General features: G+C 35.1%; 1 protein-coding gene across 2 annotated transcripts in view; it reads right to left on the reverse strand.

The window, feature by feature from the left end:
• The window catches only part of Ino80 (INO80 complex ATPase subunit), a 138,435-nt gene that overhangs the window by 99,680 nt on the left and 13,040 nt on the right, over nucleotides 1-25,715 (reverse strand). For both annotated transcript variants that reach the window (XM_046460794.2, XM_046460793.2), the window contains exons 2-7: nucleotides 11,250-11,435; nucleotides 10,829-10,998; nucleotides 10,665-10,732; nucleotides 8,086-8,247; nucleotides 5,756-5,876; nucleotides 4,053-4,267 (exon numbers count right to left, since the gene is read on the reverse strand). In XM_046460794.2, coding sequence (XP_046316750.1) covers nucleotides 4,053-4,267; nucleotides 5,756-5,876; nucleotides 8,086-8,247; nucleotides 10,665-10,732; nucleotides 10,829-10,998; nucleotides 11,250-11,392 — 879 coding nt within the window. In that variant the 5' untranslated portion in view covers nucleotides 11,393-11,435. The remainder of the gene's footprint in view (nucleotides 1-4,052; nucleotides 4,268-5,755; nucleotides 5,877-8,085; nucleotides 8,248-10,664; nucleotides 10,733-10,828; nucleotides 10,999-11,249; nucleotides 11,436-25,715) is intronic.

Genomic DNA, 25,715 nt, shown 5'->3' on the forward strand with positions numbered 1-25,715 from the left:
TGGGGAGGCTACGAAATTATTACCTGAACTACAGATCTTATTGGAAGGTTAAGAATTTTTTAACTCATATCTTCTTATTGTTCCAAGATTATATGCACAATCCCACATAGCAATTCATCTTTTCTCTCTGTGTGTAGGTCTTTTCTTTTGTGTCCTTGACATCTTTTTTTTTTTGGCACTAGGGATTGAACTCTGGGGCACTAGACCACTGAACCATATCCCCAACACTATTTTGTATTTTATTTAGAGACAAAGTCTCACTGAGTGCTTAGCACTTCGCTTTTGCTGAGGCTGGCTTTGAACTATCAATCCTCCTGCCTCAGCCTCCTGAGCCACTAGGATTACAGGCATGTGCCATGTTCCTTGGCACTTTTGAAACGTACTAATCATTTATGAAAAATGTCCTCCAATTTGGGGTTTGGGGTTTTTTGTTTGTTTTGTTTTGTTTTGTTTTTAAACTTCTTTGTTTTGAAAGCGGGAATTAATTTTTAATATTTATTTTTTAGTTTTAGGTGGACACAATATATTTTTTAACTTTTATGTGGTGCTGAGGATCGAACCCAGTGCCTCACACATGCTAGGTGTGCACTCTACCACTGAGCCACAACCCCAGCTCTGTTATTTTTTATGATAAAAATAAGGTTGTGTATTTTGATACAAGTAACACAGAAACAATGTGTTCATCTTAGTGCATTAAATCAAGGGATTCCTGATGTCAAGATTTAAAGTATTAGTGATGTTTATTTGAATATTTGATTAAGACACTTTCTGCCAGTTTGGAAAATTAATACATTCACCTATATTTCTGTATCCTCTGTATGTATGTCACCATGAGTTCACAGAAAGATCTTTGATTCAAATTTAACTCCAGGCTTCATTTTGCTTTCCCAATCTTTATTTATACCTTCACTATCACACAGTACGAAAGTGGCTCTCATCTATAATACAATTACCTCAGTTGTTCATAGTTTTTTGTTGTTGTTGTTTTGTTTTGTTTTTGTACCAAGAACTGAACCCAGGAATGCTTACAAACTGTGTCATATCCCCCAGCCCTTTAGTTTTTCTGTTTCAAGACAGGGTCTCACTAAGAAATTACTTAGGGCTTCACAAAATTGTTGAGGCTGGCTTTAAACATGCAATCCTCCTGCCTCAGTCTCGGAGCCACTGGGATTACTGGCAGAGTGCCACTGCACCCAGCTATACAATTTTTAAATTGCTAATCCATCCCCTTTGAGAAACACATTTACAATGTTAACTTTAGCCTTTCTGCCGACTTCTTTTGGTCTTTAGCCTCTCATATACAGTCACTGTTTTCTTCTGCTACTTTGGTTAATTCATTTCTTCTCCACTCCCTAAAATGTGATTGATATACATTTTTAAACACATTAAGTTCATTTATTAGTGTTTGTATTTCACTTGCCGCAATACAGTATTACATACATATCTATACACATCTTGGTTAGTTTTATCTGTTCTATTTATTTTGGGATGCGTGAGGAGTGTCTGAAATATTAATGTTTCTAAAAGTCATCCCTACACTAAAAGATAGACTTCAAGACTCCTCTTCATTCCTGCTGCCCTGTTCCCATAAATCCCTTTCATAAAAATCTCTTTCACGGGTCTGCTAAGAAAATTACTTAATTTTTGTTTACCCTTCTTGAATTTTTTTTTGTAGAACTGAGCAACTATTTGTGTATTTACTTGTATCCTCATTTTTCTTACATGAAGAGTAATATACACGATTGTGCTTTTTTCCTTACTTAACAGTGTACCTTAGAAATCACTCTATATCAGAACAAAGAGAAGTCTGATATTTTTTAACAGCTGCATAGTGCTTCATTGTGTGAATCTATCACAGTTTTACTCAGGTATTCTTTCAAGGATGGGCCTTTAGGTTGTTTCCATTATTTCATAACTACAAATACTGCTGTGATAAATATTATTATGCACATGTAATGCATCAGAATGCCTTTCTCCACAGCATTCCTAATAGAATGTGTTCACTTTCAAATTTTTTACCAACGTAATAAATATGTCTGTCCTTTGTCTTTAGACTTTCAAGAGGTTGGTTTTTTGTTTTGTTTTTTTGGTATTACTGGCAATTGAACCTAGGAGCACTTTACCACTAAGTTACCTCCCTAGGCCATTTTCTATTTGTTTTTTTGAGAAAGGGTCTCAGTAAGCTGCCAAGGATGATCTACAACTTTTAACCCTCCAGCCTCAGTTTCCTGAGTAGCTAGGATTATAGGCATATACAACTACATCCAACAAGATTTCTTAATATATCAGAGTAAACAGCCCTCTGAATGTGATATTTAATATAAATAATTTCTCCCAATTTTTTGTCTGTTGTTTTCTAATTTTAGTTATTTCTTGCTCATGTAAATTTTATGAGGAATGAAATCATGTCTCTTTCAGCATTTGTAGGATTTATTTTTTCTTCAAATTGAGGTCTCTACTCCCTTTGGGGCATATAGCATATTTGTGAAATACACATCTTATATTATCTATTTCCAAATGGCTATCTAATTGTCCCAAAACCATTAATCAGAAAGTTCATTAGTTTATTCTACCAGACTATTTGCTTATGCATGTGTCAATACCAGACTTTTTTTAATTATAGAGGTTTTATACCATGTTTCAATGTTTAACAGGGCTTTTCCAATATTCCCTAGCTACTCCTGAATACTGACTGTATCCATATAAACTTTAGTATCAATTTTTCTCAATTCATAAAATATCCTGTTTAGAAAATATCCTACTTACAATGAAATATTTCATCTTATCAAGATATACTCAATTTACATAAAGGGTAAAAAGCAAACAAGTTGTAAATCTGAGTGGTGAACTATCCTTACTACTTTTAACTTTGAAATAATATCAGAATAAAATGTTATCTAAGTGTGTATGGATTCTCTAAGAAACATCTCCTTTTTACTTAATTTTCTCTATTAACACCTATCCATTTGCTGTCAAGTATCTATTGCTATTTTTAAGAAAACTGTTTTCTTGCCAAGTGCTGTGGCGCATGCCTATAATCACGGTTACTCAGGAGACTGAGGCAGGGGCAAGATAAATTTGAGGTGAACCTGGGCACACTAGTGAGATCCTGTCTCAAAATAAAATTAAAAAACTGAGCTGAGGGGTTCTGGGGTTATGGCCCAGTGGTAGAGTGCTCGCCTAGCATGCATAAGGCACTGGGTTCGATCCTCAGCACCACATAAATTTAAAATAGAGATATTGTGTCCACCTAAAACTAAAATAAACAAATATATAAATACTTAAAAAAAAAAAGCTGAGCTGGGCACAAATTTCAGTGGCAGAGCGCCTGCCTAGCATGTACAAGGCCCTGGTCCAATCCCCAGCATCAGAAAAGAAAAGAAAGCACTGGGAATGGTGGTATATAACTGTAAATCTAGCAGTTCAGGAGGCTGACACAGGAGGGTTGTAAGTTCAAGGCCAGCCTCAGCAACTTAGTGAGTCCCTGTCTCAAAATAAAAAAACAAAACTGGCTAGGTATGCATCTCAATAGTAAAACTCCCTGGACTAAATCCTCAGCACAAAAAAAAAAAAAGGAAAGAAAAAAAAAAGAAAGCTAGGAGCATTTGCCTATACATGTGAAGCACTGGGTTCGATTCTCAGCACCACGTTAAAAAAATAAATAAAGATATTACATTCATCTACATTTAAAAAAAGAAAAAAGAAAGCTAGTTATTTGTCCACCAAAGAGGTTTCCCCTCTGGCATTTTGTTTTATGCTGTAATTTTTTTAACGGGAAAACACACACACACACACACACACAATTACTGTATGTCCAAGTCATGAAAGTTTTACACTTCTCCATTTTTTTTTCTTTTAACCAAGGAATATGATGAAACTGTCTTGTGAATTCTGACCAAATTCTGGGAAAAGTTAACTAAAGAGAATCCTATTACTATTCTCTTAATTTCAACAGATTACCTTCATTATTTTTACTTCCTTTCCTGAAAGGATCTAGCTCTCACAAATGCTTCTTAGAGGGTGGGAAGAAAAAGCTTTGGTAATTCATTTACCTTTGGTAATTCCTTTTTCACAATGCTGAGCCACACTTTCCTACGTCGAGCATTAAGCTGCTCAATGGATAAGTGCTTCTTCTTAGTGCCAGGGGGAGGCGCATCATGAGAAAATTTGGCAAATACTTTGGTCTGATGGTGGTGGCGACGAGGGGATTCTTCAGAGGAAAGCTCTTCATCTCTTCGTCTTTTTTTCTTTACTTTTTTCAACTTGGCTAAAAAGGAAAACAGATGCTTATGAAGCTATATTTCTTCCATTCCATACAGAAACCTCATCACTACAAGAAAACTCTCGGTGCTTTCCTCATTCTACCTGAAGCTGGCAACATTGCTCCCTTTATCTATGCAGGCCCATAAATATACCAAGAGAAAAATCTCACTAACTTGGAAAAGAATACTGGATACTCCATCTGTTTCCATGAAAGAGAAATATATAATAAAGCCCTAGAACCAAATTTCTTTTTGAACTCAACACTAGAAAAGGCTTACAAATATCATCAGGCTCAAGGAAGAAACCTATTTCTATTTGGTGGCCATATAAGTGAATCAGGTAGTCCATTATTAACACTGTATTTAATAAGGGAGTTATTAAATAAAAAAGGAAACCAATTTGTATTTGGTGGTCATGTAAGCTGAAGAAAAGTAACATTAAGTGATATGACACTAAATGCATTAAGTTATATGACACTAAAATCTGTGCGAAAAGCTAGTGGGGCGAGTGAATAGAAAATGAGAAAACAGATATAAAAGGAGGATGTGGGAGATAAGAAGGGAGGAAACCTAAAAAGACGTTTTTTGACTTCAACTCATACCTTCAAGGGAATAAAATTTGCCTTCCACAGATAGTTTAAGACTCTCCCTTACTGTTTCCTTCCTGGTTTCCAGCTGCTTAGAGCTCAACAAGAGAGGAAAGATATAAAACTGCAAACACTACAGGAGATCATCAGGATCTGATCTATTTTAAATCACCTCAGCCAACAACAATTATAACTTACTCCATATATTTCAGGTTACTCGTCATACCTAATGATGCATAAGAAACTTTTTCCCATCCTAGATCACTTTCTTTTTTTTTTTAAGTTTTTTTTTTGGATGGACACAATATCTTTATTTTATTTATTTTATTTTTATGTGGTGCTGGGGAACGAACCCAGTGCCTCATGCATGCTAGGCAAGTGCCCTACCACTGAGCCACAACCCCGGCCTCCAAATCACTTTCAACATTGCCAGAGTGCATAGAGAAAACAACAAATACATTAATTTGCTGAAAATCTTTGACCAGGAATCTCTAGTTACGTTTTTCCAACTCTCAAAAAGACCATAAACCAAATATGAAATAAGGTTAATACTTCCGAACAGAAAGGAGACTAGAGTTTTTCAGGTAAAGCAAATTTTTACTGTATATATATTATGCTTATGTTTTAGCAGGACACCCATAATTCATTCTTTTCTTGTACTATGGATTAAACCCAGGGGTGTTGAACCACAAAGCTATACACACAGTGCCCTATCCCCCTCACCTTTTTTTTTTTTTTTGAGACAGGGTCTCATTAAGATGCCCAAACTGGCCTTGAACTTGCAATCCACCTGCCTCAGCCTCTCAAGGAGCTGGATTATATGCATGCACCACAGTGTCCAGCCAGCCAAACAAAATTCTGAAAATTAAGGATGAGTATATGTGGAAGGCAGATCAACATGCTCACCTTTAAGCTTTTTGTCCTCCTTGAATTTCTTTTTTTTGGGTCCAAGTAAGTGTCGTTGCTGCTCATAAAAAGGGTCATATGTAGAAAGCAGGCCTGCACTGTAGTACTGGTACTGCTGCAACTGAAAAATACAAAGTGTGTAATAGGCCTGCCTATGTTGTACAGACCAGCCTTAAAATCATCTCTGTGAAAGAAAGCTGAACCATAGGAAATCATAGCTCCTAAATAAAATATTCTTCCTACAGAGATCAGTAAGAATTTATTACATCAAAGGGAATTTCCTTAACTTCAAAGCAAAATAGCTTTAACTGCTATGCATAATACAGAATGCTGAAAAAAAAAAAAAACTTTAGGAAAAAATCTTGAGGCTTCTGAATTTATACCAGATAATTTATTTGCTCCTGATATACCTGAGATGAAATTAATTCCTGACAGAAAGATCTCCCCTTGGAAATATTTCTCTTACCAATAATAGGTTCCTGATGCTTGACAGTCTGACCTTTACCAGTCAACCAAATTCTTCAATCTTTCAAGTCTTCTCTATTTGTCTCCCATTAAGAGAGTCTACCATTATTATGGATAGTTCCTGTATTACCAGAATTCTAACATGAATAATCTAATTGTTTCCATCCAGGAATCATTTCAAAATTTCACTTAAATTGACAGCCAAATCTCACATTAATTCTTATTTATTGCTAATGCATAAATATGAAAATTAATTAAAATCAGGTAGTCCACAATTGACATTTTTACCTGGATTATAGACAAAGTATTGTCCAAGGACTGAAACTAGAATGGAAGTGTAATATGAAGAACTCTTACAAGATTCTCAAAGGTCAAAATTAAATGAGCCCTCATCAAGCTGTATGCTTAGTTTGTGTTCTTTTCTACAGGTATTCTGTACCAATTTTTTAAAAAATACTTATTTTTTAGTTATAGGTAGACGTAATATCTTTATTTTTTATTTGGTGCTGAAAATTGAACCCAGTACCTCACGCGTGGTAGGCAAGCGCTCTGCTTCTGAGCCACAACCCCAGCCCTGTACCTCAATTTTTTTTTAAATATGTATTTTAGTTGGACACAATATCTTTATTTAATTTATTTATTTATATGTGGTGCTGAGGATTAAACCCAGGGCCTCGCATGTGCTAGGCAAGCACCTTTCCACTGAGCCAGAACCCCACCCGCTGTACCTCAATTTTTAAAGTGAGGAAATTTGAAGTTACATGCCTTATCACTAGACTATAATAAACAAAAAAAACAAAAACACAATTTGAATTAAATTTTTCAGGAATTCTCCTTATCACTTCTACCAAATTATAAGTTTCAGCATATTATATTCAAAGCTTTCTGAACTAACTTTGGACTATAAGAAATTGCTGGAAAACTGTTTGTTTCCAAATATGCTATTTTTCATATAGACAATGAATTATACTTCTGGCAAAAATCAAAAACACTTTAGTAAGAGTGTCAAATAGTTATCACTTAAAACTATCATCATTTTAATGTTAGTAGGTGAAAAAAAGGAGTTTTCCAAGACAGAACACTTTTAAAGAGCAGTTGCATGTAAACATTCTGGCAGATCCTCAAAGGGTTAAATAAACAGTTACCATACGACCCTGCAATTCCTCTGCTAAGATCACACCTAAGAGAATTGAAAACATATATCCACACTAATACTTACACACAAATCTTCACAGCAGTACTATTCATAAGTAGCAAGAAGCAGAAATAAGCCAATCAGTTGATCAACTGAAGAACAGATAAATATGGTATATATGCAACAGAACATTTGGCAGTAAAAAGGAATGTAGTACAATACAGGCTATAAAAGGGATGGACTTTGAAAAAATTATATTGAGAGAAGCTGCACACTCAAAAGACACCGTTGTATAAATCCATTTGTACGAAATGTTGAGAATGGGAACATTTACAGAAAAAAAAGGTACATTCTTAAGTCCCTTGATTTGACATCAAGCACAGCCCCCAAACAAATAAGATAGACTGGAAGTTGCCTGATAGTTGCCTGACACTAAAGAAAAAGAAGAAAATGAATGGCAACAGCTCAGGAATATGAGTTTTCTTTCTAGAGTGATGAAAATATTTTACAATTAGTGATGATTCTAACATAATGCTATAAATATACCAAAAACTATTGATTAGCAAGTGTTTAAAAGCTGAATTTTGGGTGTATGGATTATGTCTCAATAAGCTGTTCACAACCATCACCACCTAAATATAAAGTTTAAATATATATCTCATTAATGACTACAAACCAGAGAGAGTAAACACCCAGCATGAAGGTCTGAGTTTTCTCTTGAAACCCTCACCTCCTTGTCTTTGCTATACTTATTTTGGTGAAGTTTCTTATATTTGTGTAGTCGAAGCATGTTATGAAGTTCTTCTCTGCTAAGATTGAGTTCTTCTTCATCATCATCATTGTCTTCACTCTGAGAATCTGCTTCACTGGATTCATCACTTAAAAGAATGTTCTGGAAAATGGAAAAAATGAAAATATAATTTCGCTATGTTGTTATTCAATTTATAATCCAAGAATTTTTTCCCCAGATCCTAAAACAATGACAAAAACAGCTGGAGAACAGTCATTTCAGTTTTCTTTATATTCCATTTACTAATTCAACTGAAAAACAAAAAAAGATACTATTAAACCTAATAGGAAGGTTATATTGCACTGAGTACACTATACATAAGATTCTCAAGCTAAATTTTAAATTCCAAGGCAAACAAAACCAAACCAAAATCTACCTATAGAATATAGAAGAATAAGAAAAAGTAAGCCACAATAACAAAAAAAGGGAAAAAAAAACAAACAGCCGTTAATTGATGAATGGATAAACAAAATGTGGAATATCCAGATAATGAAATATTACTTAGCTATAAAAAAAGTACTAATATGTGTCACAAAAACAAAGAAGCTTAAAAAATTATGCTAATTGAAAGAAGCTAGGACCACAAATGATGATTCAATTTATGTTAAATTTCCAAAATTGACAAATCAAAAGAGACAGAAAGCAGATTAGTGGCTGGCAGGGACTAGGGGAACTAGAGAGTAGGGAGTGGCTATTAATGACTACACAGCTTCTTTATGAAGTAATGAAATGTTCTCAAATTAGACAGTGGTTATGTCTGAGAACAACCTCGTGAACACACGAAAAACTACTAAACTGTATGTTTTAAAAGGTTAAATTTTATGGCAAGTGAAGTGTATCTAAATTTTTTAAAATGTCATGGCTACGAATAAAGATTTATGCATTTCTACCAGAACAAAGCCTTACTGACATTGAGTAAATCAGACCTTTTACACATGAGCCTTTTAAAGTGCACGAGGTAATAGTAAAGAATTTACACTTCGTTTAGCTTTTCACAGGAAAAGAATGAAACAGTGAAATAATTAGTTTTATTTTATTTATTTATTTTGGCACTTGGGATTGAACTGATGACCTTGTGCGTGCTAAGGGAAAAACAATTAGTCTTTATTTTTTTAATTTGTTTTAGTTGTAGACTGATACAATACCTTTATTTATGTATTTTTATGTGGTGCTAGGGATCGAATGTAGTTGTTTCACAAATGCTAGACAAGTAGCTGCCATCACTGAGCTACAATTCCAGCCCCAAATAGTTTTCAGAAGAAATATTATCCTAAATTCAAGTCTGGCCATTAATAGTAACATTGTAAGAAATGTAAATGATATTATACCACTGGTGCTGCTTGTTAAAACTCCAATGGCTTATGATTATTATTAGATTAAATACAAATTCCTTAAGTGGATATATGAGGCCTTGTGTGATCACAGGCTCCAATCTCATCTTTTACCTCTGCCCTCCATTCACCGTGCTCCAACGGACTGGCCACACTGGCCTTCCTTTTCCCCCAGACATACCAAGTTGATTCTTTTCTTTTTGGTACTGGGGATTAAAACTAGGGGCACATAACCACTGAGCTCCACCTGCAGCCCCTGCCCCACCTATAGCCCCTTTTATTTTCAATTTTGAGACAGGGTATTGTTAAGTTGCTGAATTTGATCTAGAACTTGCAATCTTCCTTCCTCAGCCTCCAAAGTCACTGGGATTATAGGTGTGTGCCACCTCACCCAGCACTAAGGTGTTTTTTCTTTTTTTTCAATATTTTTTAAGTTGCAATTGACAATACTTTTGTTTTTTTAATTAATTAATTTACTTTTATGTGGTGCTGAGGATTGAACCCAGCGCTTCACACATGCTAGGCGAGTGCTCCACTGCTGAGCCAAAGCCCCAGCCCCCTAAGGTGCTTTTTTAACTCATGAATCCCACAGTTGTTTCTTCTATTTGAAATGCTCTTACAATTAGACCCTCACATGATTCTCTCTGGTCATTCACAAGTTAGTTGAAATGCTGTGACTTCCTAGTTGACTTGTTTGAAAGTTTTCTTGTTTGAAAGTTTACTTGTTTACAGGCTTACTCACTACCTCCTCATTTAGAATATAAGCTCCACAGAGCAAGAAACCAGTCCATGTTCAATGGTTCCTGGCACATGAATGCACTCAATCAACATTTATTGCATGATTGAACTACTCATGGACTGATGGAAAATTGATATTCCTGATGACATGAGCCAACAAGGGCAAAGATCTTATCTAATTTGATTACTATATTCCTTTCTCCACTGTGCTTTACCAATGTTTGCTAAAATAATGTCACTGAACCTTCTTCAAAATACCACAACCAAGAACCCCTAGGCCCCTAGGGTGTATAGCTAAGTAGTAGGGCACTTGCCTAGAATGTGCATCCCCAGGACCAGCATGAGAAATAAAAACAATCTGTCAATCTATAAAAATGAGTTAACAACTTGCCCTCTATTAGCAATATCAGCAGATTATTTGAATTGTAAACATTCTGCCTTATTTCTTACCTTTAGCCACTTTCTGCTTTTCTTCAACTTAGAGAAGTTATACAAATTCCCCTTGTCAGATTTTGATTCTGTATAAAGAAACAAAAATAAAATGAAATAAAAATGAAAGAATGACTACACCAAGAGAACTGCTAGACCAAAGAGGGATCTCAAGCCACACAGACCTGACTGCAGAACTCCATTCAGCGAGTACGGGTTTAACATTCCAGAACTGCTTGCTCCAGAAGTTTCACCAAGCAATGAATTTGGAGGTTCTTCCTTTACTTGTATTAAGGGATCCCCAGACTGGGGCAATAAGGGATTGCTGTCATCCAGTCCATCTTCACTATCATCGCTATAAATTGAATAGCAAGTCAATAGTCACAGTTCCTCCAGCAAAACATTATACTTTAAAGTTAGTAAAACTGGATATTTTATAGAAGAAATTGATTCTTAGAAAAGGCTAACTGTATTTTACTTAAAAGAAGAAAAAAGAAAACATCAAAGATAACAAAAGTCCTAAAATACTTTAACCCTAAAGTTTACAGGGATAAAAGGAATCAGAAATGCGGTACATTATAATATTACAAAGATGAAATAACATACCTAGAAACATTCCTGTTGAAGATGGCTGATGTTTGTCGCAGGAAATGGTCCAACCGGAGGGCCCTCTCCAGATACTGAAGATAGAGGGGCTTTGCCAGTTCACTGCAGCCGCCATCGTCCCCGGCACCCAACTCTGAGGCCATAGAACAAATCTGTCTTCATGCACAAGGGCCTCCAACTACACAGCTGAGGAACAGAGATAAGTAGTAATAAAATGAAAAAGACTATTCATTTTCTTTCTCTTGCCTACTCTCTCACAAAATGAAGACAAGTCAGACCATCTAGAACACAAGATACTGAGAAGATAGCATGAAACAAAGGTCCATCAAAAATTTTAAAATATTTTAAAAAACATAAAACAATGTAGAAGGATCATGATAAAACTCCTTAGACAGGGCTGGGGATGTGGCTCAAGTGGTAGCGCGCTCGCCTGGCATGCGTGCGGCCCGGGTTCAATCCTCAGCACCATATACAAACAAAGATGTTGTGTCCGCCGATAACTAAAATAAATAAATAAATAAATAAATAATTAAAAAAAAACTCCTTAGACAATGCCTGTTAATGCTAAGGCAGAAATTAAAAGCATAGGATGAATACCAAAATATAGTAACACTGTCATGTTACAATGAAAATTTGTATTACACATTTTTTAAATAGTACCCTTTTCTCCTACAATTAACAACGACTTATAATAACTATGAGTAAATAACTACCCGAATCTATACAACAAGTTCACTGCTATGCACTTCACAGGAGAGAACTATAGGAGTACTTCTCAGCATCACCTTAGAAGTAGTTGTTGCTTCTTCATTTTGCATTAATATAACACATGTGAGAGGTATTCTATTTACAGCGGAATTGATATATTGACAGAGTTTTTTACAATCTCTTGTAAAAATGTCATAATGGGTTTAATTTTAAAATGATTTAGAAAACTGGAGCAAAAAGAATAGAAGGGTCAAAAAAAAAAAAAAAAACAGGCAGAGCTTATGCATTCTTTTTGCTGCCTCATGTTGTTAAACATGAAGTCAAAATGTCTTCACTTGAGGAATTATCATATCAGCACAACTTTCCCCACAACTGTCTTTTATGTAATACCTTCTATCTATAAAGAATTATAGGATTTAGCTAGGATTAAATAATGAAATGACAATATATAGCAATTAAGCCACCATCTAAGAAAACAAAGATAAACCACCACAGATTAGGAGAAAATATTTGCAAATCATCTATTGGATAAAAGTCTTATATACTGGGGCTGGGGTTGTGGCTCAGCAGTAAAGCACTTGCCTAGCGTGTACGATGCCCTGGGTTCAATCCTCAGCACCACATAAAAATAAATAAATAATACAAAGGTATTGTGTCCAACTACAATTAAAAACAATAAATATTTTTTTTAAAGTCTTATATCTACAATATATAAACACCTCTCAAATAGCCCAATTTAAAACTGACAAAAGGTTCTGAAATTTCATGATGAAGATATACAAATGGCTCCTAGATAGATGAAAAGATGTTCAACATCAATAAATACAAATTAAAGATACAGCATGATACAATTTTATACCCTCTAGAATGGCTACAATTAAAAACAAAGATGAATTCTAGATAGGGAAGAGGGATGTTATGTGCTTGCCTAGCATATGTGAGGCACTGGGTTCGATTCTCAGCATCACATGTGAATAAAAAAAAATAAAGGTCCATCAAAAACTAAAAAATATTAAAAAAAAAAAAAAAAAAAAGATTGTTAAGTAAAAGAAACCAGACATAGAAGACCACATTTTCTGTGATTCCACTTACATTAAGTGTTCAGCACTGGCCATGGTGGTTCATGCTGTAATCCCAGCAACTCAGGAGGCTGAGGCAGAGTATCATAAATTTGAGGCCAGCCTCAGCAACTTAGTAAGACCCAGTTTCAAAAAACAAAAAAGGGGCTGGGATGGCTCAGTGGTAAAGTACTGGCTTGGCATAAGTGAGGACCTGGGTTTCCAGCCCAAGGGGAAAATAATAATACTAATTTTTGAAAGACTGGGGATGTAGCTTGGTGGTGGAGTGCCCCAGATTCAATATGTATTGTGTGCAAATACATACATACATACACACACACACACACACAAAAAAAAAAAAAAAAAAATCAGGAAACAAAGGTTACAGAGACAGTAAACTAGGGTTGTCTGGAAGTACCAAAGAGAATGGACTCTAAATGGATATAAGAGATCTTTTGGGGAGGCTCAAAAATGTTCTAGGGCTGGGGATGTAGCTCAGTGGTATAATATTTACCTAGCATATGTAAAATCCTAGGTTCAATCCCCAGTAACCCCCGTCACCCTCCCGCACACAGAGTTCTAAAACCACATTGTAGTTGATGTAGAATTCCAAAAAATTCACTAAACATCAATGAATTGTAAACTGAAATGAATTACATGGTATTTAAATTATCAGTCTTGGTAACATAGTTCAAGAAAAAAAGAATGTTAAAAACACTTTTTTAAAGGCTGGGGCTATAGTTCAGTGGTAGAGCATTTGCCTGGCACATATGAGACACTGGGTTTGATCCTCAGTACCATATGAAAAAAAATGAAATAAATAAAGGTTATTGTGTCCATCTACAACTAAAAATAAAATTAAAAAAAAAAACTTAAAAAAAAGGGGTCTCAATAAATTCTTCTCTGTAAATTGAGACCTAACATGTTTCACTTGTTTTTAATAAAAAAATACCAAAACTCCCTCATTCCCTGGGCATGGTATGGCATGACTGTAATTCCAGCAACTGAGGAGGCTGAGGCAGGAGAGTCCCAAGCTCAAGGCCAGCCTTAGCAATTTAGCAAGGCCCTAAACAACTTAGTGAGACCCAGTCTCAATATTAAAAAAAAAAAAAAAAAAAAGGTAAAAAGGGCTGGGAATGTGTAGCTCAATCCCTGGTACCAAAACAAAATATTTTCAAAATTAATTTCTCAGTAACTGGGCTAAATGAAGTCAAAATCTATTTCTCCAGGAAAGCTTAATTATGTCCATAATTGCACAATGCTCAACATAGACGACCTTGTTACATGAGTACTCATGAAATGCTGTGACTTCCTAGTCATGAGTCTTAAAATCTCACTTGTCGGGCTGGGGATGTGGCTCAAGCGGTAGTGTGCTCGCCTGGCATGCGTGCGGCCCGGGTTCGATCTTCAGCACCACATACAAAAACAAAGATGTTGTGTCCGCCAAAAACTAAAAAATAAATATTAAAAATTCTCCCTCCCTCCCTCCCTCTATCTCTCTCTCATCTCTCTCTTTAAAAAAAATAAACTAATTAAAAAAAATAAAAATAAAAGAATATCATTTGTCCCAGCATCACTTCTGTAGGTAATCATCTCTAATGGCTGAAATGGTAATCCTGATGGTAATCATTCCCTTATGTCCACAGATCTACCAGAAGGTGCTACAGGCATGAAGTTCTTGACCAATCTCCACAAAAGGTTTCATGACAGTATCTGGAAACTTAAGCAATAATATTTTTAAAGTGTTCAATTATTTTTTTATTGTGGTAATATATAAAATTTACCATTTTAACCACTTTAACAGGCAGTGGCATTAAGTATATTCACAATGGTGTGCAACTATCCTTAATTTTTATTTTTAAACTCCCTTTTAAGATTGGTGAACTTGGGCTGGGGTTGTGGCTCAGTGGTAGAGCACTTGCCTAACAAGCATGATGCACTGGGTTTGATCCCCAGCACCACATAAAAATAAATATTAAAAAAAAAAAAACTAAATAAACAAAAGAAAAGGTATTATGTCCATCTACAACTAAAAATATTAAAAAAAAAAAAAGATTGGTGGACTCTAGTTTCAGCTCAGGTGCCTTGATTGGCCTGTTAAAAGCCTTAGACATTCAACTCCTACATTTGTCTTTTATTCTCTACAAAAAAATTGCAGGGCCATGGCCAATTGACCCACTAGTTATACAAATTCAGCAGAGCACTTGACACTTCAACAGCCCTTTTACCCACTTCTTATCACTCTCTACAAAGATTACTTCAAATCCTTTCTTCTTCAAAATTCTTAAGTCATGCACCTCCTCACCTTGGAAGGGCTTGAGGAGCAAATATCTCCATTTTTAAAAAAAATCTGACCTCAGCTCACTGGTTTCCTCCTTATTTGTGGTATTTGAGTTAATAAGACAGATTGACTTTATCAGTCTACAATTGCAACTCTTCAGTCAAGGTGATTCTGTGTACTTGTGCAAAGGATCTATTTCCTATGTCATCCATTATGTGCCATGCCCATGAATTCATGTTTTAAAATATTATTTTACTCTTAAGTTATTTATGGTTCTCCAATATAGTACAACTGGGCATACTGTGTTGTTTTTAATTATAGATAATACTACCTACAGATTTCATTTGGTGATTAAAAAAAGAGATATTATAAGATACTTGTAATAAGGCAGAATTGGAGCTAACCAATTTGAAAATCAGAATGACTGATATTGCTGACTAAGTAAATCTTATTTCTGGATACTCTCCATCTCTTTGGAAACTTCTGTCCTATTCCTTCTTTATCCCCTCTGTTGAAACTTCTTTAGCGTAACTGTGTAAAGTCCACTCATTCCTTCATCCATTTTTCACTCTTAGGAAATCTCATCTATAACCAGGACTTCAATGAACAGTTATGTGATTGATTCCCTGGCCCCAAACTTACAAAGTACACATTCTAGATGCTTGTTGGATATTCCACCCTTTAAAAAAAAAAAAAAAAATTTTTTTTTTGGTAGTTGTAGATGGACAGAATGCCTTTGTTTATTTTTATGTGGTGATGAGGATGGAACCCAGTGCCTCACACATGCTAGGCTAAGTGCTCTGCCACTGAGCTATAGTCCCATCCCCGAAATTCTACCCTAGATAGTACCTATTCTACCACTAGCACCTACAAACTCAAATTTCTCCTCTGCCCCCAAACCAGCTAGTTCCTCTTTCTTTCTTATGTGTTTTCAGGTTTGGGGGTTTTTGTTTTGTTGCTGTTGTTGTTTGGTACCAGGGATTGAACTCAGGGGCATTCAACCCCTAAGCCACATCCCCAGGCCTATTTTGTATTTTATTTAGAGACAGGGTCTCAACTGAGTTGCTTAGCACTTCTCCTGAGGTTGGCTTTGAAATTGTGATCCTCCTGTCTCAGCCTCCGGAGCCACTGGCATTAATAGTTATTTGGACTCGAAACTCAGGGAATCACTTTTTACACTCCCCTCTACTTCTCTTCTTACCTTGTAACCAATGTGTAGTTGATTGTTCTTTGGAAACCAAGTCTGGTACCAGATCTTTCTTTCCCTATTAAAGTTCTCCTTTAAATTCCTAACTCACATCTAGACCACTGCTTCCAAATGTAGTTTCCCAAGTTCATCTTAATCTATTCATGCTCATAGCTATTGTCAAACCAGTACCCGCAAAACATCATTCTGACTATGTCATTACCCCTCAATACTTTTCCAAAATTAAATAGTCTAAATAATTCAGACTGAAATTCAAAGACCTTACCATCTGGCTTCAAATTATCTTTTCCAATTTAATCTTTACTGCCCCACTATACTTCAGATAAATTGAGAATTCCTGTAAAAATATCTCCTAACATCTTAGTAGACCCACCCCAATCTTCAATTCAAAAGCTTTTTCAAATTCGTCTGACCACAGGTTCATATACACAGGATGTTAATATATGCTGTCAAAGTAATTCACTGTAGACTGGTCTTTCCACAGGCTCTCTCATCCTAATTATCCTGAAACTGGACTCTGATCATACTTCAGTTCCTCTTACAACAGTCTACTGTCCACACAGTAAAGTATCTGCTTCTGAACCTTACCCACATATAACAGACTGTGTTCATGAGTGATCCTAGACTGATAGTTTTCAGTTAAGAGTTACTGCTATATCTTTATTAATGATGTCTTGCCCTTGTCCTATGAAAATGCCTGTTAAGATGTTTTACCAGGTTGCAATAAAATCTTTCAAAGATAAAATGAAATACATTGTTATGGAAAACACTTTTAGATTATCTTTAGCTAAGACTATTCTCTCTCTCTCCTCTGAACTTTTGAATGGTAATAGAAAACATGGTGCTTATATGATCTTATATTCTATTTAGTGTGTGTGTGTGTGTGTGTGTGTGTGTGTAGATAGATATCTCCCCTATTAAACTCTAAATTATTGGGGAAAGGAATTCATATCTCATGAATCTATTTCATTCTGATATTTTATAAATAATTACATTAATTTCCTTTTCCTTCTTTTTTTGGGGGGGGAGTAGTAGGAAAGATCTAGAGATTGAATCTAGGACTTGCACATGCTAGGCAAGCAATGTACTGCATTCCCAGCCCTTTTAAATTTTTTACTTTGAGGCAGGGTCTCCTCTCCTAAATTGTCCATACTGGCCTCAAATTCATGATGCTCTTGCCTGAGGGTCTTGAGTAAATGGGATTACAGGTATGCCACATCATGACCAGTTGTAGATGGACACAATACCTTTATTTATTTATCTTTATGTGGTGCTGAGGATCGAACCCAGTGCCTCACACATGCTAGGCAAGTGTTCTACCACTCAGCCACAACCCCAGTCCCCTATTTTCCACTTTTATACACAGTCTAAATTTCAAGGCTACAAAACTATAGCTCTAATGTTACATTCTACATAAAGACAATCTGCAGTTAATACCATTAGCCTCTAGCCCCATCTTGGATACATTTGAGAACAAAAGTTTAAATCAAACTAAAAGATACAAAAGTTAAGAAGTAGAATGGGTCCAATCATTCATTATCTTACTTCTGCTGAGCAAGGACAGGAGAATTCCATGAATTGATAGTCTTTCAGACAAATGATCATTAAAACTGATTTTCAGACAGGTTTTTAAATATTGGGCAAGTGAGACCAAGGTTTTACTTTTAGACAAGAACCTGAAATGCACCTGCACCAATCACCAATTCTTACCTGAGGACAGGACTTTTTTTGTTTTGTTTTGTTTTGTTTTGTTTGGAGGAATGGGGGGTGGGGATTGAACCCAGGAATGTTATACCACTTAGCTCTATCTCCAATCCTTTTCATTTTTATTTTGAGACAGGATCTAAGCTGCTGAGACTAGCCTCAAATTTGCAATCCTTCTGCATCGGCCTCCTGAGTTGTTGAGATTACAGGGGTGCACCAACACACCAACAAAAAGAACAGAACTTTTTATATCTTCCCCTAAATGAAGAGCCTAATAATGATACCTATTTGAAGAGAAAGCAATTTGATCTCTAGATAGAAATGAAATAAGAGGTGCTGTTCAAATGGCAGTTTAATCTAACACTTTTTAGTTTGGTTGCATTTATTTGTTTGTTTAAAGATGGGTGAGAATGCACTGATTGTTTTTTCCTAACTCAATGGTAAAAACAATATATAGACTAGTGATGTAACTAAGTGGAAAAACATACGCTTTTAGAATGCATGAGGCTGGTTAAATTTCCAGCACACACATGCCCCACCCCATGTCCACACACAAAGAATGACATCTAATGAACACCACATACACTACTACAATTACAATCATAACCATTACAAATGTGTCCTATTATTTACACATTTAGATTTCCTGGGTTCAACCCTCAACAAGGCCCTTCCTATTAAAAAATACAGACAAATATCTACTAATATTAAAAATATAAAGCATTAAAGTTAGACCTAAGAGTTATATTTTTTGAATTTTATTTTATCATTTACATTATGGTAATGTGCTCTTTTGTCTCTTCTCCATTAGGAATTCCAAACTTAGTGGACTTTTTTTTTTCTTTTCTTTTTTTTTTTTGAGGGGGGGGAGGGGGACAAAATACCTATCAAAATATCTGAGAAAATTAGTTCAAGAATGTTGATTTAAACTCATAAATTAAATCATATCAGCCTTGAAGAACTAATTTCTACATGAAGCAGAGGTCTGCAAGTTGGAGGCCAGCTGGGCAACTTAGTGAGACCCTGGCTCAAAATAAAAAGGGTTAGGGGTATGGCTCAAAGGTAGAATGCATACTTAATAACTGCAAGGCCCTGGATTCAATCCCTAGCATTAAAAAAAAAAAAAAAAATTAAGAAATAAAACTCCCAAATTTATCAAATGTAAATAAAAAAAGGTTGAATAAAGGCAATATGCCTCTTAAGGAAAGAACTGTAACTTAAAAAGCATTTAAATGATTAAAAGCTCAATGGTAAGGCACATGTCTGTAATCCCAATAACTCAGGAGGAGGCTGAGGCAGGAGGATTACAAATTCAAAGCCAGTTACAGAAATTTAGCAAGGTTAAAAGCAACTTGGCAAGACCCTGTCTTAAAATAAAACAAACTGGGTGCAGCGGTGCACATCTATAATCCCAGTGGCTCAGAAGGCTGAAACAGGAGCATCCAAATTCAAAGCCAGGCTCAGAAATTTAGCAAGGCCCTAAGCAACTCAGCAAGACCCCTGTCTCTAAATAAAATATAAAAAGGGCTGGGGATGTGACTCAGTGGTTAAGTACCTTTGAATTCAACCCCCAGTACCAAAAAATAAAAACAAAACATAAAAAAAGGGCTGAGGATGTGGCTTAGCATCCCCTGGATTCAATCCCCATACTAAAAATAAATGAAGACAGACAGCATGAAGCTAGTTAAAAACAGTGCTTTATACAAAAGGCCAAATATTAAGGAACTATAAAATCTAAATTTCCCACCTGTGCTCCAAATCTGAGAAATTCTGTTGCCCAAATCTATTATGTCCAGATCTGATCCACAGGTAACACTGATAATTCATAGTGCTAAGCCATAAATAACAGAATCAAGCCAAATAAACAAACTCCATAATATTTTAATAGATGGTTCGATTCTTAGCACCACGTATGGATAAATAAAATAATGGTCCATTGACAACTAAAAATATTTTTAAAAAATGATACAAACACTAGATTAACATTTCAGTCACCAGCATGATGATCTTTAAGTGCGGTGTAGAAAAGGGTATTTCCTTCAGAGAACTTCTTTTAACACAAGAGGTAAGACTGCAATAGAATAACTACAATAAAAAGCATACTTGGGGCCAGGCACAGTGGCACATAACTGTAATTCCAGCTACTTGGGAGGCTGCAGAGTAAGAGATTTGAGGCCAGCCTGGACAACTCAGTGAGACAATGTCTCAAAAGGTGGGGGGGGGGGGGGGTAGAGATATAGTTCAGTGGTAGAGCATCCCTTGGTTCAATCCTAAGTACTATGTACATGCACATGCACACACACAGGGGTTGGGGGATATAGCTCAGGGGTAGAGCACTTGCCTAATGTATGCAAAGCCTAGGGTTTGATTCCCAGCATTGCAAAAAGGAAAAAAAAAAAAAAAAAACTTTTGATTAGGCGACTTAAGAGATGTACAGATAAAGTGTTATAGTTTAGTTTTCTTGGTTATGCTGGGGATCAAACCCAGGGCTTCATAAACGCTACGCAAGCACTCTGCCTCTGAGCCATCCCTAGATAAAGTGCTATAGGATTTTAGGAAACAATGATTATCTTAGATATTAGACCATATTAATGTTTCATGAAAATTTTATATACCTAATGATTACATCCTTTATAATATCTGTAATTTTTGATGAAGAAATAATGGGCTGGGATATGGAAGGTCCTTCCATGGACATATGATCTTAAAAACAGAAAACGAAAAGTCTAAGCAGGGCGGTAGGGCACACCTGTAATCCCAGCAGCTCAGGAGGCAGAGGCAGGAGGATTACAAGTTCAAAGCTAGTCTCAGCAATTTGGCAAATCTCTGAGCAACTTAGCAAGACTCTGTATCTCAATAAAATATAAATCAGGCTGTAGATGTGGCTCAGGGGTTAAGTACCCCTGAGTTCAATCCAGGCACCAAAAAAAAAAAAAGGTCTAGTAATTATGATCATATAAAATCAATGCCCAAACCAAATGGCTCACCAATGAGTTCTACCAAACATTTAAAATAGAATTAATACAAATACTTCACAAAGTCTTCTACAAATTAGAAGAGATAAGAACACTTACCAAAATTATTCTATGAGACCAATAGCACTCTGATCCCAAAACCAAGGAGAAATAAAGAAAACTATATATCAATATCCCTTATAAAATACACACACACACACACACACACACACACTCCTCAACAAAATATCAGCAAACCAAATCCAGGAACACATAAAAATGATTATATACTACTACCAAGCAGAATTTATCCTAGGAATGAAGTTGGTATAACATCTGAAATCAATTGTGCTACACACATCAGTAAAACTAAGGGTACAACATACATGATCATCTAAATAGACACAGAAAAATTATTTGACACAAGCCAGCACATTTTCAAGATAGAAACACTGTACAAACTTGGCATAAAAAGAAATTTCCTGAACTTGGTAAAGGGTATATATGTAAACTTCAAAGCTAATATCATATTTGGTGGCAAAGGCAAAATGCTATTCCCTTTAAAACCAGAAACAAAACAAGAATGTCTACTTTTACCATATGTATTCAAAATTGTACTGAGAGTTTTAACCAGGCCAATGAGGCAAGAAATTTTTTAAAAGGGCACCTAGTTAGAGACAAAGAAGTAAAACTTTCTCTATATAGATAACATGATTTTAACAAATCAACTGGAAAAAATTGATTAGAATAAGCTCAGAAATCTTCCATAGTATAAGATCAATACATAAAAATGAACTATATTTATAAACACTATGAGTGAACAATCTGAAAATAAATTAAGAAAACAATTTCATTTAGAGGCCTTAAAAATGACAAAATACTTACAAATAAATTTACCCAAATAAGTGCAATACTTATATATCAAAAGCAGGAAGACATTATTTTAAGAAATTAAAGAATTAACTCCTGTCATCCCAGCTACTGAACAGGCTGAGATAGGAGGACCACTTGAGCAAATGAGGTAAGGGGCAATATAGCAAGAGACTGTCTCATTAAAAAATAAATAAATAATAAGAAGAAGAAAATGGAAAGAAAAGATGGAGGAGGAAGAACTAAATAAATGGAAAGACATTCCGTGTTCATGGATCAAATGATACAATAAATTATTAAAATGACAATAAATATAAATTTAATATAATACCTACCAACATCCAAATTGGCTTTCTTTTCTTTTTTAAATAGGCAAGCTAAATTAAAATTCCTATGGAAATACAAGGGACTTGGGATAACCAAAAGGATTTTAAAGATAACTCTTTTTTAAGTATGAGCTGGGATTTCTCAATTTCAAAGCTTACTAAATAGCTGCAATACTTCAGGCAATGCAGAAACTACAAAAGGATAGATATATACAATAATAGACTAGAACAAAAGCCCTGAAATAAATCTTTACATTTATAATCAGGTGATTTTCAACAAGAATGTCAAGATAAACCAACAAAGAAATAAAATTTTTCAAAAAAAAGTGCTGTAACAACTGGATAGTCACATGCTAACAATGAAGATGGACCCCTTCTTTTTTTATTTTTATTGTTTTTAGTTGTAGTTGGACACAATGCCTTTATTTTATTTATTTATTTATTTTTATGTGGTGCTGAGGATCGAACCCAGCACCTCACATGTGCTAGGCGAGCGCTCTACCACTGAGCCACAACACCAGTCCCTGGACCCTTCCTTTTAAAGCAAACAAAAGTCAACTCAGAAAAGATCACAGATCTAAATTTAAGAGCTAAACTACAAAACTCTTGGAAGAAAACAGCAATAGTGGATGAGGTAAGCGTTTCTTAGCGTTAAAACAATAGCAGAAGCAATAAAAACAGATAAATTAGGCTTAATACAGTTCACATTTGTAATCCCAGCTACTTGGGAGACTGAGGCAGGAAGATCATGAGTTCAAGGCCAGTCTGAACAACAGCAAAAGTAATAATAATTTAGTGTTATAAATGACACCATGAAGATATTGAAAATAAAACCCATGAGAAAATATCTCCAAATCATTTAGCTAATAATGAATAGTATCCAGAATATATTTTTAAAACTCTTAAAACAATTATAAAAAGACAATAAGCTGGGCTGGGGTTTTAACTCAGTGGTAGAGCACTTGCCTAGCACATAAGAGGAACTGGGTTCAATCATCAGCACCACATAAAAATAAATAAATAAAATAAAAGCATTGTGTCCATCTACAACTAAAAAAAAAATTTTTTTTAAAGACAATAAGCTATTTCAAAAATGAGCAAATTGGGTTCAATCCCTAGCACTGCAAAAATAAATTAATTGAAAAAATAAAAATGAACAAAAGATTTGAAATAGGTACTTCTCCAAAGAAGATATGCCAAAGGCAAGCACATGAAAAGATGCTTTAACACTGGTAGCTATTGGCAAAATGCACAATAAATCAAAATCACAAGCAGCGCCATTTATCTGTAGTTCAGCCTCTTGGGAGGTTGAGACAGGATGATCGTTTGAGTCCAGGGGTTTGAGGCCAGCCTGGGCAATGTGGTGAGACTCCATCTCAAAACAAAACAAATAAACAAAAAACTACCACTCAATGACGCACTGCTTTGCAGTAAGATGGCTATTAAAGAAAAAAAAAAAGAGAGAGAGAGACAGAGAGAATATAACAAGAGGTGACTAGGATGTGAAGAAACTGGAGCCCTAAATCACTGCCCTGGGAATGTAAAATGGTGCAGGCACTGGGAAGTTTGGAGTTCCTCTGAAGATTTATAAAAAGTTACCATATGACCTAGCAAATCCACTATACCCAAGAAAAATTAAAACATTTACACAAAAACTTGTATATAAATCTTCACAGTAGTATCACAATAGCCAAGAGTGATAAAAACCCCCAATGTCCATTGACTGATGATAGACAAATAAAATGTGATCCATGTATCCAATGGAATATCATTCAACAATAAAAAGGAATTACTGAGAAATGCTATAACATGGATGTACTTTGAAATCATATGCAAAGTGAAGGAAGCCAGTAACCAAAGGCCACATATTCTGATTCCATTTATATGAAATGTCCAAAAAAAGCAAATCCATACACTTTTTTTTTTCTGGTGCTGGGCACATGGGAGGCAAGCACTTTACCACTGAGCTACAGCCTCAACCTAAGGTATAACTTTCTTTTTATAAGTTTTTTAAATACCTTTAAAAAAAAATAGCTCTCTTTTTAATTACTGAGTTATTGAAGTCCTTTATATAGTATAGACAATTCTTTTACTATATATGTACATACATATTATTTACACGTGTTCATGGATATTATCAATTCTCTCCTAATTCATCTATAAATTCAACACATTCCCAATCAAAATCCAGAGGATTTTAGAAGAAACTGGTAACTGAGTGTGAAATTGATATGGAAATACAAAGGACATAGGATTCTCCAAACAAGTTTGAGAAGATGGAGAAAGTTGAAGTTTACCTAACCTAAATCCATGATTGACTAAATTTATAGTAATCATGACGACATTACATTGGTATAGACAAAATGACTAATGGTATGGAAGAGATTACAGAAAGAAATCTACATGGTCAACAGATACTTAACAAAAGCAATGAAACAATCTAACAAGGAAAAATTTTTCAAACAAATGGAGTTGAATTGAAAGGAGATCTATATGGGGGAAAACAATAAGCTTCAAATCCCTACAGAATACCACACACAAAAATGAAATTAACATGAATCACAGATAAATGTAGAGTTAAATTGATAAAGTTTCTAAAAGAAAACTTAAGAGCATATCTTTGAGATCATGGGGTAGATAAACTTCTGCATTAAAAAAAAATATATATATATATATATAACCATTCTCTCTGGTTTAACTCCTTATCAGTTTGCAAAAATATTTTTTAAATCAGTCTGTAGAAGACACAGCAAATAGCGTATCTAAGTGGCATCCTATGCAACTCTACACTAATTAAATGCATGAATTCCCTCTAATACAAATATTATAACTTTGCCAGACTTCTCAAAGAAGTGTGATGGGTGCCAAGCTCAGCCAGAATTATACAGTATATATATGCTGGTATACTTTCTCTTGGCCAGCTTACACTGGGATTCAATTTACAGCCTTTTGGCTCTAAATTCTGTGTTTCTCCAGTATCAGTTTAAGGTAGAAATACTAAAGGATACTATAGCATAAGCTGAACGTAACTAGCACCTCTTTCTGATAAAATAAGCAAGAGACCCATCCTTAATTCTCTTAAGGAAATGACAACTTAGTGTTTACATGAACACACTAAATTATTCCCATTTCTCTTAGTTCTCTTAGCTTAATATGTATTGTAACTGTTCTCTATCATAAGTCTTTTTGCATGAACTAATTATCTTTTGTTTAACAAGTAAGGAATCATACAAAATACAAGGAGTTTTCTTAATATCAGAACGGTTCTCTTCAGTGCAGAGCATGGATGTCTGTACTAATGCACAAAGCATATTAAAAAAACTGCTTTTCTTTTGTTTCTTTTTATAAAGAACACAGG

The sequence above is a fragment of the Marmota monax genome, unplaced genomic scaffold (genome assembly GCF_021218885.2).
Source record: "Marmota monax isolate L192 unplaced genomic scaffold, Marmota_monax_Labrador192_F-V1.1 WCK01_AAM20220418_F8-fsc00001, whole genome shotgun sequence".
NCBI classification, from domain to species: Eukaryota; Metazoa; Chordata; class Mammalia; order Rodentia; family Sciuridae; genus Marmota; species Marmota monax.